The sequence below is a fragment of the Typopeltis vanoorti genome, chromosome 1 (assembly GCF_054136105.1).
Source record: "Typopeltis vanoorti isolate ZY-2024b chromosome 1, IOZ_Tvanoo_1.0, whole genome shotgun sequence".
NCBI lineage: Eukaryota > Metazoa > Arthropoda > Arachnida > Uropygi > Thelyphonidae > Typopeltis > Typopeltis vanoorti.
In genome coordinates this window covers 130,607,041-130,625,588 of record NC_143549.1, presented here as the reverse complement: position 1 = coordinate 130,625,588, position 18,548 = coordinate 130,607,041, and the positions used below count along the sequence as shown (strand labels likewise).

Sequence of the window (18,548 nt, the reverse complement as noted above, 5' to 3'; positions counted from 1 at the left end):
AGAGAGTGGTTTATTCAGGAATGGAGTCTAAAAGACGGCTTGTGACTAGTGGTGTGCCGCAGAGCTCTGTTCTTGGACCACTGCTTTTCAATTTGTTCTTCAATGATATAGGAAAGGATTTGAGAGGAAGTGTTCACTTGTTTGCTGATGATGCAAAGTTGGGTAGAGCAATTGTGAGTGCACAGGATTTCAAAATTTTACAGGATGATTTGGATAGTTTGGAGGACCTGGCTAAGAAGAATGGATGTCAATTTAATGTGCAAAGTGTAAGGTTATGCACTTTGGGGTGAAAAGAATAGCAGCAGTATATCACATTGGTGGAACCGTACTCCAGGAGATTGATGAGGCCAGGGATTTGGGAGTGTTGGTGGATAGGGAATTGAAGTTTAGGAGGCACAGTGCAAAAGTGACTAAATCAGCTCATCAAATTACTTGGCTTCTGAAAAATACTTTAACATGCAGAGACAAACAAGTTGTTGTTCCTCTGTATCGAGCCTTGATAAGACCCCATCTGGACTACTGTGCCCAGTTATGGGCACCAGGGTTTCTTTGTGATGGGGAGGAAGTGGAGAGGATCCAGAGACGAGTGACCAAGATGATAGCAGGTCTGTGGAATGAACCTTATGAGAATAGGTTTAAGATTTGTGGGTTGCAGAGATTGGACGATAGGCGAAGGAGGGGTGATATGATTGAGACATTCAAATTACTGAAGGGGTTCTATAAGATTGATCCAGAAGATATTTTTGAAAATATGACTGGTGGTGGGAGGACTAGCGGCCATGCATGGGCAAGAGCATGGTTGACAAGGGTGTTAGAGCTAGGTGTGTTACTTGGAGAGTGGTGAATGAGTGGAGTAAGCTTCCAGAGTCTGTTGTGGGTGCTACGACCGTGAATGAGTTCAAGGCAATGTATGATAGATACTGTGTGAATGTCGAATAGTTGTTCTTGACATGGATGTTATGGCCTCCCTCAATGAGTCTGTCGACTCCTTGGGGTTGCCCGGAACAATAATAATAATAATAATAATAATAATAATAATAATAATAATAATAATTCTTCGCTGCTCTACATATCTGAAGTCTTGTAAATTACTGGTAATTTTTGCTTGAAATAATGGGAAAGAAGATGATGTTATTTGGGTAGATGACTTTGACGATGCACACAGAAACTGTTCTCGATGCCAAAAGTAGTGATAGTGAGTAGGAGCTTCTTGGTAAGTCACACCATTTTCATTTTTTTTCTGAAAACTTTAGTTTCCGAAAATTCCTGCATGTATTTCGCAACCCGATTTTTTAGCTTTAATTTTGGGAAAAAAGTTAGTTATATTCGAGTAAATACAGTATTTTTTTTTTAGCTTTTGAATTATGATGAGTGTTTGTCTGACATCTCTAGAGAACCAGAATTTAAAAATAAATCATATTTTTTGTTTACATGAACATATAAATTCAAATAAAATAGATATTTAATTTTAATTAATATTTTAAATTAGTGTATTAATTTTAATTAATATTTTAAATTAGTGTATTAATTTTAATTAATTTATTTTTAATTAATGAATTTATTTTAATTAATTAATTAATTAGGGGTACTTGGTAATAATGAAAATTTAAGAAGGGTATGCAGATATCTGAAGTTTGAGAAACACTGGTTTAGGGGATAATGAGCACAACTTATGAAGTCAACAGCTCTGTATACAAGTAACCTAGTTTTGAAGATATTTTATGTGCATACTGTTTGTTGTTTGAGTAAAGTAAAGATGAAAATGACAAGAAGATAATTTCTTGTTAAGTATAACTTACTTTACTTTTTAGAATGTGATTATTACCATTTTTAATATATATTCTTCTAGTAGATATCATATTTCTTTCAGCAGTCAGCCATTATATATTCTTGTAAATATTCTTCTTGGCCATTTCTGGAAGAATATCCATATCCCATTAGTAGATATTTGCCTTTGAGGTTTGTCCATAAATTATGTAATACTGTTTTTCAAATTTCTATGGATTCCCTTCTCTCTGAGTAGCATATGAAATATCATAAACTTCTAATCCACTATTATGAAAATTGAATCTTTCATTTCTCTAAAATATTTGTAATTTATTGAAATGCCTTAATAGTTCTTAATATAATGGAATTTCTTTGCAATTTGCTCAAGATTTCAAAATGTTATACTGTACTTTGTTTTTTGCTAATGTGCATCTGTATAAAAAGATGCAAGTTAGCAAAATATGCATTTCGCTAACTTGCATATAAGCATGGGAAGTTAAATGACATCTGACCTTTTATGTGATCTTTCTAAATGCCATCCAAACATCCAAAAGTTGCTTGTTTAGGTGTCCATTATTTGCAATTTTACTTAATATCTGAGCATTGAATCCCTACCTGATTAGAAATCTGAAAATTGATCCATCCATTACTTTTAGTTTTGCCTCTTATCAAAACATTGAAATCACCATACTAATAATATCTTATTGTTTTGAAAAAGTGCCTCCAAAAGGATGATGGATGTCATATAACTTGTATGCACACAAATATTTCTTTGTTATGGAACTGGTATGTAAGAAGAATATAAATAGATTTTGTTTAAATATATATATATATATACATACAGCTAAGAAAGAAACGCTTGGCTCGATTAGAAGGATTAGGATCAAGAGGTTCTTCTTCCAAAGATGACAGCCCATCAGGACAGAGTGATGAACCTCAAGAAAGTAAATCATCAACTTCTGTGGTAGCAGCAGTTTCAGCACCATCATCTGTACCTGTAACTTGCCCAACAGCATTCCAGTCACCACCACCATCTACAGTTCCACCATATTCCTCAACTTCTAGAGATGAACTGAGAGATTCTCCCCATCCATCTAGTGAAGTCTGTAATAACTCATCTTATGCTACCAGAATGGAGTATGGAGAAATGGACAAAACTGATTTACCATGGACAACTTCTGTTTCAGATCTGGAAGAAAGTTCTAAGATATTTTCTAGTAATTCAGTGGAAAAATCTACAGATTCTGCAGATGAAACTAAAGGTTACAATTTTTGAAATAACATTTCATGGTTGTGATTTTTGATGTTTAATTTATATTGATAATGTACACTTGTTTATAATAGTAATTATTTGTAATTACTTTAAATACAGAAATAGAAAAATTTCAAATCTGATAAATATGGCTCAGGCAGCTGAATATTTCTTAGTGGGGCCAAAAATATTTCTGAACTCCATAATGTTTTTTTTTTTTTTTAATGTAGCTGCTAAAAATTGATTCCTGCATGTTTTTAAAGGGGAAAAAAGTACTTTATTTATTTGACACATTTTCATTGAGTTTATTCCAGAAACTTGCAGCTGAAATGTGTATTATCACATTCGCAGTTTAGTTTTGTTAGCATGTTTGTAAAATTTATATTTTTGCATCATTTCAAACATTTCTGAGGAGCACATTAATGGTTATATTTGAAATGCTATCAAATCATTTTATTATTATAGCAGATGCAGTAACCAAAATATCAGTTTATCTATATATTTTGTTTATTTTATCTTTAAAGAAATAGTAATATTTGAAATAGGTAGCACTTTAAAGAAGAGGCACAAATTCTCAGGCATTTAAATTAAATTTTGTGCACAAACTTCTGTTTCATGCACTTTGTTGTCATGTGGATGAAAATAAGCATAATTCATCTGTGTTATGCTATATGGTAATATAGTGTGCTATTGAATTTTATGAAACCTTAAAACAAAGCATACATAGAGTTCATTTGTGGAAGTGGTCAGACAGTGGCTGTTGATAGCATTTGTTTAGTATTATTGGTGGTGCTGATGCATCACTGGTCCAAAGATTATTGGTATCTCTGAGATGTGGTTGACGGAGGATGATATACTAACAGGAATAGAAGTAGCAGTGTACAGCATTTTTCGACAGGATAGGAAGGGAGTATGTGGTGGTGGTGTTGGCAGAGTACTGCTTATGGTAAGTGATGACTTATGTCCTCACAGAGTGGAGGATTTGGAGGGCAGTGGTACTAATGGTTTTGAAAGCATATGGTGTTGAGGTAGAAGTGGGTAGGCAGGACAGGATATTTAGTGGGCTGATGCTACAAGCCAGGGAGCATAGAGGGAGAGGAGAGGAGATGTTTAGGCAGTTGAGCTTGGCAAGTGCAAGAAGAATGATTGTTATGGAAGATTTTAACAGTATAAATTATGAAGAGGAAACTGCATGTAGTAGTAAGGGAATGGAATTTCTAGAATTCTTAAGGGACAAATGTCGTAGGCAACATGTAGAAGGAACACGACGTTCAAGAGTTTTGGATTTAGTCATAGCATCAGAAGAGTTGATTATAACTGAGATGGCATCTTTGTCCCCAGTTGGAGAGGATGACCTTGTGGTTTTTGACTCGGAAGATGAATAGATATGCAGTAGTATCAAAGAGAAAGGAATGTATGTGGGATTATATGGCAGGTGATTTTAATAGTCTTAGATATCAACTCGGGGCAGTTCCATGGAGGGAGGAACTGGAAGGGCAAGATATCATTATTGCTTAGAAACTTGTGAAGGAATATTTATTAGCAGCAATAGTAAGCTGTATACCATGAGTGAAGAAGAGAACACAATTTGGTGTAAAGTGGATGATAAACAATATCAAACAGAAAGTGCAGGTTAAAAAGAGGTCATGGAAGAGATATCAGGAGAGTGGTGGAGAGCAGATGCATGAAGAATATGACTCAGGCCAGGAGAGTAACTAATATGGTAAGGAAGGCAAAACTGGAATATGAGAAGAGATTGGCCCTGAGATCCAAAGAAAATTCTAAGGAATTTTTTAGCTATGTGGCCAGTACCTTGAAGGTACGACCTTCAAGGATTCCGTCATTATGGATTCTGTCGATGCCGATCAACAGGTGACTTGCTCTCATATATCACCCATCTCTGGACAAATGCCATGGAAAAATTTGCTGAATCCCAAGTAGTTGCACTTGATATCTCTAAAGCATTTGACTGGGTCTGGCACAAAGGCTTACTTAAGCAAACTTCCATCATTTGGACTGTCTTGGGACTTCTGCAGATGGATTGCCAGCTTTCTGTCTGGACACACACTGTGTGTGTGTGTGTGTGTGTGTGTGTGTGTGTGTGTGTGATGGTAGATGGTAGATGGCTCCCTATTCTCTCACCATCCAACTAATGCTGGGGTCCCACAAGGTTCAGTTCTCTCACCGACCCTCCTCCTTCTGTATATCAATGACCTACTTCAGTTGACCTTCAACCCAATACACAGTTTTGCAGATGGCAGCACATTGCACTCCTCCCTTTCATTTGATGAACCTTACCCTACACAACTCACTTCAACCCACAGAACATCAACCACAACTTCCCTTAATTTGGACCTCCAGTGGGGCTCATATAACCTCATCAACTTCAACGCTAGTAAAACCCAGTTCTGTCTTATTTCTTATTTCTCTGATAGGTATCAAACAGTTGTGTATTGGGATGGGGGGGTAATATCGAGGAGACACAAGATTATAAGAGAGGTCCACCTAGGGCTCAGTACTGGGACCTGTATTGTTTAACACTTATATCAATAACATTGTCAGTGGATTGCAAGGGGATATTCAGTTGTTTGCAGATGATGTGAAGCTGGAAGGGTTATTATTAATAGTGCAGATGTGGTAGCTCTGCAAGAAGATTTGAATAAACTGGACAGATGAGCAAATGAATGGGGGGTGTCAATTTAATGCAGCAAAATGTAACATCTTGAAGTTTGGGATACTTCGATGGGCAGCTGCATACTCTGTTGGAGGATCTATACTGGAGGAAGTAGGGGAGGCAAGAGATCTGGAGGTGATGATTGATAGAATCCTGAAATTCAGGGAACATATTGCTGCAATCCTCTGGGTGAAGGTAACCCAGAGGTTACTTCTCAGTACTGCAGAGGATTGCTGCAGTACTGAGAAGGATGCTGACCTGCAGTGATACGAGTTGTTATTCCATTATAAAATCTTGATTAGACCACACTTGGACTATTGTTTTCGAAATTGTCCCTAGGATTTGAAAGGGATAAATTAACTGTGGAAAGGATGCAGAGGCAGATAACAAAGATGGTATCAGGACTGCACAATGTTAGTTATGAAGACAGGTTGAAGAAATGTTGAACTGCAAAGTTTGGTAGATAGAAGAAGGTGATGTGATGTGATTGAGACTTTTAAACTGTTGAGAGGTGGTTACAGGGTTGACACTGGGGATTCTTTTGCTTGGTAGAACAGAGGGAAGGAATGAGGACAAGGAGCCATCCCTGGAAGTTACGAAAGGAAGCTTTGGGCAAGAGAGTGAGGAGTGGTTTCTTTTCATGAAGGGTGGTTGAACCGTGGAATGCATTGCCTGATAGAGTGGTGAGAGCTTGAACAGTCAATAGTTTAAGGATCAGTATGATAGACTGTGTTTTCTAGGATAGGTGTCCCACAATGAATCTTTTGACTCTGTAGAAGCCTGAATCATCATCATAATAATAATTATACATACTCCTCTAGGTAGTCAAGGGCTCAGTGAAGGAGGCATGCTTCCAGGTTCCACAGTGCTGAAATATTTATCACATCTTTGTTGAAGATGTAATTTGAAAAGATTTGTTGAAGATGTAATCACTACATTCATTGGTAGTTTGTTCCACACACACATCATGAGATGGACCTGGATCTCCATCCTAACACAATTCCATGTGTCTATGCTGTAAGATACCCTTACCAACTTATGTTTCTATCATTTTTCTTCTATTATTCAAGCTTTGAAAAGCACATTCTCTTAAATTAAAGATACAAAAAAAATTATATTCTTGTTTAATCCTTTATCCAAGGGACTAAGTTTGCATGTGAAGTATCTTCCTGACTAGGCTACTTGTATATAGAATCTAATGATTTCACATTAATTGTCTTAATATCCCAACACACCTACCCAGGTGTGTATAATCACTACTTGTATATGAGATATATATGGCTTCTGCATTACTTCACCCTTTGTATATCTTCTTAGTCTGGCTTCCACTGATGAGACCTCAATAAAGGTCAAAACCGGTCTGGGTAGTGTCCCTTCCCATAATGCATAGCATTATACACACCTGAAAGGATCTGCTTTGTGAAGTCATTAGCTTCTGTATATACAGGTAGCCTAGTCATGAAGAAACTTCACACAATTCCTTATACTTAGGTAACAGAAATATATAAGTGGCCAAGAATATAATTTCTCGGCATCTTTAATTCAATTTATAACCAAGTGAAAATCTGTCTACACATTCTCATTGTGATTGTGCAATTCCATAATGTAGATACTATCTTGGTTATCTTCCCCTCTGCCCCCTTTTTTAGATTCTTGACTGTATCTTCATCTCCATTGAATCCAGATGACCATATCTGAGCTTGGTGGTCGAGATGTGGTGCTATCAAAGCCTTGTGCAGTACAAGAATAATTTTATTATTCAACAAATTAGTGTTCTCTTGAACATTGCAGTTATCCTACGTGATGACTCATTCACTTTAGCAATGTGTTTAACTTCATTAACCACTTATAGTAAGCAACAGTTAATACTCTGTTTGCAGTGTCCTCAGTCCCAAATGCATTACCTTTCTTTTTTGGAGGAATTTGGTTTGTGTATGTGGAAAGAAGAAGTTGAAATGCTTTGTAGTCGGAAACAAATTCCAACAAAAGCTATGTAGCAATACAAAATATATTGCTGCACAGCCAACACAGATATCCCACATACCTTGGTGTCCGAAGGCTAAAATTGAACTACTTTTTTACCTGTATATGAAAAAATTTTCATGACTACAGCTAAATGTAGACATAAATTTATTGCCAGCAACTAATAAATTATATTACACAAAAAATGTGCTATAAATTTTGTTCAAATTAAATTACAATACATTTTTGACAAAAGTTACAAATTTCTGAAGGACGTAAACATGTGGAAAGGCTTATGTGTTCGTCACACATGTTGAATTGGATTTTAACGGTATTGATGCGAACACAACTTGATAAGAAAATAACTATTTATTAACTTAAAAGCTAATATTTCGCTGGTATTATATCAGCATCTTCGGAGCACACAAACAAAGTTTGTTACAACAGCGAGACAACCACAATCTGGTGTAACAGTTGGACTAGTATAAGTAATTGCAGCGTGCAACACAAGACTAAAGTCCTAATTAGGCGCCATCTAAGTTAAAAAAATAATAATAATAATAATAATAAAAAAAATAAATAAATATAAAAATAAAATAAAATAACAGTAGTCTGAAGTTTTGAAAAATACTAGTCCAATTAGTAGTCTTTGAAAGTTTTGAAAAATTGTAGTCCAAAGTTTTGAAAAAAAAAAAAAAAAAATAATTTGGTCTTAGGATGACTGTCTCCCAAATCATTGGTAGATTTATACAGCCATACTTGTTGAGGTTTGGAGTATGTGTTAAGGCTTCTGTTGATTCCAGCAACAACCTCTCTGACTTGTATAAGCTTCTGTGCAGTACTTTTGTTTTTTTCCAATTGATCCTGCACACAGGATCAATTGGAAAAAAATTGAAACTTTCCGGTACTTTTGCTATGGCAAGTCGGGTCTGGCTACTTGAATACCTACTTGAATTCTCTTTTTTAACAATTTTTCTAGTACTTTTACCACCACGCCTGAGATACTGATTTGCCTATAATAAGAACCTCCCTTATGTAAAGGAATTATTTTCTCCTCTTCCACTCCCTTGGTAGAACTCTGGTAGAGTTACAAGGGAACTCTACCAGAGCTGTGACTAAAAGCGCCTTGTCAAAGGCTTTGCCGGTTCCCTTGCACATTCTTGCAAAATCATAGCTGATATCCCATCTAATCCCACAGCAGTATTTATATTATGATTCTGCACTATCCTAAGAACCTCCAATTCTTCCTCCTCTGTTCCCACATCAGAGTCTGTCAGCTAGATTAAAGCAGTAATCTCCCTAAGATGATATACCCTTGCAAAGTGGTCAATCAGTAACTGAACTATTTTATCCACTTCTGTCTCTTCATGATTATTATCACTCATTAAAGTTAATCTTCCATAGTCATTCTTCCTCTAACTTGCCACATGATGAAAGAACTCTTTCGGATTTCTTTTGGCCTGCACGGCTAGTTTCTTCTTGTAATCTGATTTTGGCTTCCTTACCCTTCTTGCTTCACCCTTGTACTGTTCGTGAGTTTGTTGGTTACCTTTCTCCTTATATACCCTCCACAACATTTTCTTTTCCTACAACTTATGCTTAACCCCCTCCCCCAACTGGCCATGGTCTATAGATGTCCAGCTAAATCTGGATATGATTCTTTAACACCTGTTGAATAATATGGATAAGAAGTGCAATTTGATCTCACTATTTCATCCACCTCGGCCAGTAGGGAGGTTAATGATATTACTCATTCATCTGACTGCTACTTGATTAATCCTCCTTTCTTTGGGTTTACAATTTAGCATACCATCCTCTAGTGCATGGGATATAGTTAGGTTTCCCTTAACTATATCCCATGCACTACTAACATCCTTACCCTCTAGTGTTTTACGCTGTAGTACAGATTTAAGCTTTTTTCTAAGCATGTCATAATCAGTTGCCTTATAGTTCCATAAATATCTCTTATTGATAGAATATTTCTTATGTTTTACAATCTCCCAAGTCAAGACCCACATGGTCACTTTCACCAATTGGAAGTAATGTTGTCACCTTGGTTATGGATTGCTCTTCTGATCTATGATCAGGTCCAATAGTTCCCCTTTCCCTAGTCCCCTCCATCATATGCTGCCTTAAGTAATTATCTCTTAGCATGTGTATGAATTCTATTTCCTTCCTGCCATGTGATCTTTCTTCCTTCCAGTCTATCTCCATAGTTGAAGTCCCCCATAATAATCACTTGACCTGTACTCATTGTACTAATGTTAGCCAAGTCTCACTAATTCTTATAACTTCTGGCGAGGTTGCACTAACCAGTGCCAAAGACTCCTCCCTCTTGTTCCTGATACTTCTGGCATTAGCATATAGAAACTGCAACATCCCTTTAGTCCCCCACTCACCTTTATTTTCTGCACTGTGACTACCTTATTCAATATTTTTGCTTGAGAGTTCTAGATTCCTCACTTGGTCATTCTCGCATCACATGCTTCATGGGTGCCTTCACATAAACTCCCTTGCTTCCACCCTAATTGTTTAAGTTTCCCTGAATTTGCACATCAGCATGTTTGGTGAACAAAACTCTCTCTAGACACTAACACCAAAACTATTTAGATGCAGTCCATCAGCATTGTGCAAATCCTTCTTTCTGTCAAACAGAGACCACAGATCCACAAATTCTATATCCTTCCTTTTGCACAATATACTAATAGACCCATTGGCTATCAGTGCCCTCCTCCTCAGTTCGTCTATCATAACATGATAGAAGACTTACAATCTTCACCTTCTCACTCTTCAGTTTTGCCTCTTCTAACAACTCCTTTACATCATCTGTCATAGAATACTTCTTGCCTCTCACATAATTTTTACCAACCAAAACAATAATTTCATTCGACTTACTGTTTTTGCATCTGGATGGTATGGCTAATATTGTGAATTTTTTTTTGCACCCGGAGAAACACGATTTTGTCACACTTTTTATTAAGTACTCCCCTGATCATTGAGTCTCCATACATAATTTTATCTTTAACTTGTTTTTCTTATTTGTTTGTTTGGTCTTTATTATTCCTTCAGATCACCTGCTTTTTTCAGCCCCGCTTAACTCTTGCCACTTCTGCAGTTTTTCAGTTTCGAGCTTTGTCCTATGAAGGATAACATTTAAGTGTGCAATTTGTGTATTATATCCATTTTGTTCTCCTCTGTTTCCACTGCCACACTCTTGACATTAATAACATCATTTTCCATCTTCCTGTTGGTATTTGTTATGCTCTCGTTACCTAACAGACATTTACTTTTGAAACACTTGATACATACTCTTTCTCCAGTTTCGATTTCCTTCCACATATATTTTCATTTTCTGACGAATACATTTCACACACACATGCACACACACACACTGCACTGAATAAAATCCCACAAGTTCAAATCATCAGGCAACATGGTCTTTGCTGCCATTGTTTGTTGCGTTGGTGCCATGCAAACAATATCACAATAAAAATGTTATAATGATACTAAATACTCTAAAAATAAGAAAATCTACACTAATGCACTATAATACACAAATTTTCTATGGTAAAAACACAATATAACAGATAAAAAATCACTCATTTTACACGGGCACTAAATTACATGGCCACTCACAATATAACCTCGAACCAATCTCCTTATGTTTCCTGCAATGAATCTTTGGACTGCATGGAGGCCTATATAATATTAATAATAATAATATACACACACACATGTAACACACAAATTTTCTAAGCACATTTGTTATTTTCTAAATCATCATATGTTTCTGTATATTATAAATAGAAAGGCTTTCACACAAAAAAAAAAAAAAACTGCTATTTGAAATGCAAATATTTTTCAATTCAGGTTGTTTTAGTTACCTAAGCTAAGATAGCTATTCACCTTTTCAGAATTTTGTGTGCATAGTGTATCCCATTCTGATTAGTGAGTGTGAGATTTCTTTTTCTTTCTTTTTTTTTTCTTTTTTTTTTTTTTGTATGTATCCTCAAGGGGTATTCAGGAAATCTAATTTAGTCTATTACTCATCAGTACGCCAGTATTGTTGTACAGTCTAGCCATAAATACTGTTCCAACTTGAACAGTGCATAAGCCTTTAATCTATCTTAATTAAAAGAAACACACGTATTAACCACAGTAAAAATTATTTAATTGTAAATATTTCATCCTAAGTATCTTAGGACATCATCAGTACAGTAGTTTAAAACAATAATAGGAATAACATATGGTTAGGGTGCATGATTACAATAGAAACTCATTAAACGTGCGTAACGTGTTACAGAAGTAAAAAAAATTATTTAACACAATTTTGTATGACAATTTCCCATACTTTAGGAATTGTAAGAACGTCGTTGCAGTTTAAGTTTGGTCTGTGTAGTAGGGCTTCAGAACTTTCTTTGTATAAATGTTCAAGTTTATATAAAGATCTATGTAAAAGTTTAGACTTTTCCCAATGGATCCTATGGTTTGGATTTCCAATTCCATGTTAAGAGAGGCCAGATTTCTGTGGTTTAAAAAGACGAATGTGAATGTGGTCTTGATGTTCCCAGATGCGTTTCTGAACAGACCTACCTGTCTGTCCAAAGTAAGACAATTTGCATGAGCATGGAATCTTATAAATGCCAGGCAACATCAAAGGTGAGAGTTTGTCCTTAGGAGAAGGTAACAAGTTGTAAATTTGGTTGATAGGTTTGTAAGTAGTGTCAAAATTGTATTTCTTCATAATTTTAGAAAGACGTTCGAAGATGCCTTTGACGTAAGGTATGGGAATCCTATGGACTTCTTCCTGTCTGGTTTGATGTGTGGAGAAGTGACTGATGATATTTTGGAGTTGTTTTAGGATTATATCCATTTAGGATGGCTGTATTTTTGATTAATTCTAATTCCTGGTTTAAAGATTCTTCAGAGGATCAGAATTTGTGTGCTCTGGAAACTAGTGATTTTAAATCACTAGTTTCCAGACTAAATAAAATACACTAAATAAAATTTCATTTTAATAATTAAGGGGATACAAATCCCTTGTTGTTCAACTGCCAGTAAGCAAAACTCTAAGATCGAGAACTACGAATCTATGAGTTTCATATATATATATATATATATATATATATATATATACACACACCGAAAAACTATCGGCGAATCCAAGTGTAAATGACCACTTGGTAGTACAACACCAAGGCAACTCGAAGCAAAGGTGGAGCAAGATCCCTCACTATCTTTGCTTATTGGCAGTTGAACAACAAGGGATTTGTATCCCCTTAATTATTATTAAGGATGCCAGAAAAATAGCCATTTGGCTTTCAATTTATGCATAATATACAAACACACCTTTATGGCATTCATATAGTAAAGGTATGCAAGTTCTTTTCACTTAAACCTTGTTATCTTCCAGGTCTACCTACTCACTGATGAGACCTCAAAAAAGGTTGAAGCCGGTCTGGGTAGTGACCTCTCCTCATAATGTAATTACAGTATTACATCCCCTAGGGGCTGTGTTTTTACATTATGAGAAAATATCAAGGATAGTGAGGGAGCTTGCTCCACCTTTGCTTCGAGTTGCCTTGGTGTTGTACTACCGAGTGGTCATTTACTCTTGGATTCGCTGATAGTTTTTCGGTATATATATATGAAACTCATAGATTCGTAGTTCTCGATCTTAGAGTTTTGCTTACTAGCAGTTGAACAACAAGGGATTTGTATCCTCTTAATTGTTATTAAGGATGCCAAAAAAATAGCCATTTGGCTTTCAATTTATGTTATAAAATTTCATTTTATTTAGTGTACTTAATGTTTTGTTTTGCTTGTAATTGTTTACTTATTTAGCATTTATTTATTTTTGATTTTGAATAATTAACGATTACGCTATAGTCCCTCGGCAGTAACAAATGATGGCGGATTCAGCTGCAGTCGCAAATGGAGTGTCGCCAAGTCCTCCGCCATTTGGGCACTCTTATAAGTAATACAATAAGGGAGTTTGTGGCATGCAGTATTTGCAGCATGTATGCGTCTCGGGAATTGGATGTCTGGCTTGTGAGAGAGAGAGGATGGGGTGCGTGTGTGTTTAAAGTGCAGGCAGTGGGAGGAAATAAATGCAGCAGATATCTCAATAACCGACCTTGTTGCTCCAGGTATGGGAAATGAATACAGGAAGATGAGTAGTGGGATAGGAGAGAATGAAGAAAAAATGTGAATGAGAAAATTATAGTTGATAGTGTAGAAGGCATGAGTGACTGTGAAATTTTAGATGGTTTTGTTTGGGAGAGTGAATTTCGATTTAGAGTGACTGACCTGCCGAGGGAGATAGAGGAGCTGAAAGAGGAGGTGGAATGTCTTGGGAGAAGTATGATAAGTATGAAAGATGAGATTAGAAGAATGGAAGAGATAAATGCAAGACAAATTGGAGTAGGGGAGAGAGAGAGTTTTGGGAATGATAGGAGAGGAGAGAAATTTGTGAATGATAAAAGAGAAGAGAATGGAAACAGGAGAGAGGGGTATGGAAGTGCTAGAAGAGGAGAGAATGGAAACAGTAGGAGAGACGGAATGAGAGAAAGGTATGGCAGTGCTAGAAGAGGAGAGAATGGAATGAGAGAGAGGTATGGGAGTGCTAGAAGAGGAGAAAATGGAAACAGTAGGAGAGAGGGAATGAGAGAGAGGTATGGGAATGAAAGAAGAGGAGAATATGGAAACAATAGGAGAGAGGGAATGGTAAGAGGTATAATGTATGGGGACTTAATGATCCGTGGTGTTCAAGATAGGATGCGTGAGGAGTGTTTGCCAGGAGGAACGATAGACAGGGTGGCTTTGTCAGTTAAGAGAGGTGAAAGGGTGGATGAGATGATTGTGATGGTGGGAACAAATGACCTGAATGGTGGTGTAAATAGGGCAGTGAGAGATATGAGATTCTTGCTCTTGCTTGAGGTGGTACGAAAGAAGACACAGAGAGGAAAGATAGTGTGTGTGTTGCCTAGATATGATAATGACGAACTGAGCAGAAGAGCGGTAATATTGAATGACATAATAGCTAGAATATGTGGATGCTTGTAGTGCATTTGAGGACAGAGAGAGGAATTGTATGCAAGAGACCACTTACATTTGAATGAGGAAGGACGTAGGCATCTGGAGAGATTGCTGTTCTGAAAAAGTCTGTGTGTCTCAGGGAGGATGGTAGCAGGGGTGGCCTCTTGTGGGAATGGGTACTTGGAGAAGGGGGCACTGAGCTCAGTGGAGTCTAGAGGGGATAATGCTGGGTATAGAAACAACGGCATTTATATGCTATATATTAATGCCAGAAGTATCCGGAATAAGGGAGAGAAATTGGTGGCACAGATAGCATCGGCCTGGCCAAAAATTATTGGGATCACTGAGACGTGGTTGACAGAAGAGGATATAATAACAGGAATAGAAGTCGCTGGGTACAGCATTTTTCGGCAGGAGAGGAAGGGAAAGCATGGTGGTGGTGGAGTACTGCTTATGATAAGTGACGACCTATGTCCTCTAAGAGTGGAAACTTTGGAAGGCAGTGACGCTAATGATTTTGAAAGCATATGGTGTGAGGTAGAGGTGGGCAAGACAGAATATTTAGTGGGGCGTTGCTACAGACCTAGGAGTACAGACGGTGGGGACCAGGAAATGTTTAGACAGTTGAGTTTGGTATACTCAACTTTGGCAAGTGCAAGAAGAATGATTGTTATGGGAGATTTTAACTACAGTAGTATAAACTGGGGAGAGGAAGATGCGTGTAGCAATAAGGGAATGGAATTTCTAGAATTCTTGAGGGACAAATGTCTTAGGCAACATGTAATAGAGGGAACAAGAGGTTCAAGAGTTTTGGATTTGGTTATAGCATCAGAAAAGTTGATAATAACTGAGATGACATCTCTCCCACCAGTTGGAGAGAGAGTGACCATATGGTTTTGACTTGGAAAATGAATAGACATGCAGGAGTCTCAAAGAGACAGGAACGTATGTGGAATTCTAAGGCAGGTGATTATAATAGTCTAAGACGTCAACTTGGGGAAGTTTCATGGAGGGAGGAATTGGAAGGCCGGGATATCATTAGTGCGTGGGAAATTATGAAAGAGTATTTCTTAGCAGCAATGGTAAGTTGTATACCATGAGTGAATAAGTGGACACAATTTGGAGTAAAGTGGATGACAAACAATAGTAAACAGGAATTGCATGTGAAAAAAATGCTGTGGAGGAGATATAAGGAGACAGGAGAAGAGAAGATGCATGAAGAGTATAAGACACAGGCCAGAAGAGTGACTAGTGTGGTAAGGAAGACAAAACTGGAATATGAGAGGAGATTGCCCTAAGATCCAAAGAAAATCCTAGGGAATTTTTTAGATATATGGCCAGTAGGAGGAGAAATGACTGTGGAAGAATGATATTGTGGGATAAAAATTGGAATAGAGTGACTGATGCAGAGGACATAGTAGAATTGTTCAATGACCACTTTATTGGAGTATTTCATCCTGGAGGAGTCAGTTTTAATGCTAGAGGGATAAGGCAGGATCAAGGTTTAGAGGTACAGGAGGAGAGTGTGTTTCAAATACTGACTACTCTGGATGTCAATAAAGCTGTGGGACTGGATGGTATTTCACCACGAGTTTTTGAGAGAATGTGTTAGGGAACTGACAGTGCCTTTGACCTGGCTTTTCAATGAAAGTCTGGCTACTAGAAAGGTGCCCATGGAATGGAAGGAAGGTAAAATAGTGCCATTGCATAAAGGCAGTAGCAGACTGGAAGTGTCTAATTATAGACCAGTTTGTGTGTCATCAGTAGTTGTTAAGATCTTGGAGAAAGTAGTGAAGGACCGTATACAGCATTGGGCAGATGAGGGTAATGTTATCTGTGAGAGTCGACATGGATTTGTGAAGGGGTGCTCTTGTTTTAGCAATATGCTAGCCTTTTATGATAAAGTTACAAGAGCATTAGATGAGGGAAAGGCATATACTGCCATTTTCTTAGACTTAGCGAAGGCATTTGACAGGGTGCCACATGATAAGCCGATATTTAAGTTGCAGCACATGGGTCTGAATGTCAGATTGGTCAACTGGATTCAGGATTGGCTGTCTGGTAGGTATCAGAGAGTTGTGTATGGTGGGGCAGTTTCAAGGAAGCAGAGGGTTACAAGTGGGGTCCCACAGGGCTCAGTGCTGGGACCTATATTGTTTAACTTTTTTTATCAATGACATTGTCAGTGGATTGCAAGGGGGATGTTCAGTTGTTTGCAGGTGATGCAAAGCTGGGAAGGTTTATTAGTAATAGTGCAGATGCGGCAGCCCTGCAAGAGGATTTGAATAAGCTAGATAGATGGGCAAATGAATGGGGGTGTCGGTTTAATGCAGCAAAATGTAACGTCTTGAGGTTTGGGAAACATCGATGGGATACTGCATACTCTATTGGAGGAGTTATAGAGGCAGTAGGGGAGACAAGAGATCTGGGATTGATGATTGATAGAAACCTGAAATTTAGGGGACATATTGCAAAGGTGGTGAAGGTAACACAGAGGATTGCTGCAATAATGAGAAGGACACTGACCTGCAAAGATAAAACAGTTATCATTCCGTTGTATAAGACCCTGATCAGACCACACTTGGACTATTGTTCTCATATTTGGTCCCCAGGATTTGATGGGGATAAATTAACTGTTGAAAGGGTACAAAGGCGGATAACAAAGATGGTTTCAGAACTGTACAATGATAGTTATGAGGATCGGCTGAGGGAATGTGAACTGCAGAGTTTGGTGGTAGAAGAAGGAGAGGTGATATGATTGAGACTTTTAAATTGTTGAGAGGTGGTTACAGGGTTGACACTGGGGAGTTCTTTCGCTTGGTTGAACAGCGGGAAAGAGTGATGACAAGAGGCCATCCTTCGAAGTTACGAAAGGAAACTGTGAGCAAGAGGGTGAGGAGTGGTTTCTTTGCATGGAGGGTGGTTGAACCATGGAATGGATTGCCTGATGAAGTGGTGAGAGCAAGAACAGTCAATGAGTTCAAGGAGTGGTATGATAGACTTTGTGTTTCTTGGGGGGAGGGAACCTCCCCTCGATGAGTCTTGATAGACTTTGTGTTTCTTAGGAAGGACCTCCCATGATGAGTCTTTTGACTCCATGGAGGCCTGAATAATAATAATAATAATTTCTTGGTATCTTTAACTTATAGTATAACCAAAGTATAACCAAGTGAGAAAACTTCCTACAAAAGTGAAGGTGATGTTCGTCCTTGTCTTACACCAGATTTTACATCAAACCCTCTTCCTGTATTTCGTTCACTTCTACTGCTGACTTACAACTTAAATATAGACTATGTATTGCTCCATATTATTAATTATTATTATTTTATAAGTTTCTGTGTCCATTTCTCTATTTTGAAATTTGCCCACATAACTCTACATGAAATTACCTTGCAATCAAGAAGTTTATCTCCATTTTTGGTGTTGAATGCTATTGCTGCCCCTTCCTTTCTTTGATCATTACTGCCCAAATTTAACATCCTATATTTATTATTTAGTAAGATCTTATCTTTGTTTCAGTGATGCCAATTATGTCCATGTGGTTCTTTCCACTTCCTTAAGTTTGATTTCCTTTCCAATAATACTCATTATATTGATGGGTCCTATCTTCAGTTCTTCAGATGTTCAGTTTGTTCTTCTAGATGTTGAGTTTGTTCCAGTAGCTGACTTTTCAGTGTTTGCCATGGTTCTCTGAAAAAACCAGCAGATGCTTTGTTTAACCAGGTGTCATCATAGCCAGTATGGTGACATCTGGTGAAACAAAATATCACCATAGCCAGTATGAAATCTCATCATGTCATACTGTATTTCTGATGTAAGCCAATAGAGAGTACAATTTGTTTGACGAAGTCCCAA

General features: G+C 37.4%; 1 protein-coding gene across 1 annotated transcript in view; it reads left to right on the top strand.

Moving 5' to 3' along the window:
• The window catches only part of Ube4B (Ubiquitination factor E4B), a 418,857-nt gene that overhangs the window by 69,023 nt on the left and 331,286 nt on the right, over positions 1 to 18,548 (top strand). The window contains exon 2 of the mRNA XM_090393738.1: positions 2,612 to 3,029. Coding sequence (XP_090249864.1) covers positions 2,612 to 3,029 — 418 coding nt within the window. The remainder of the gene's footprint in view (positions 1 to 2,611; positions 3,030 to 18,548) is intronic.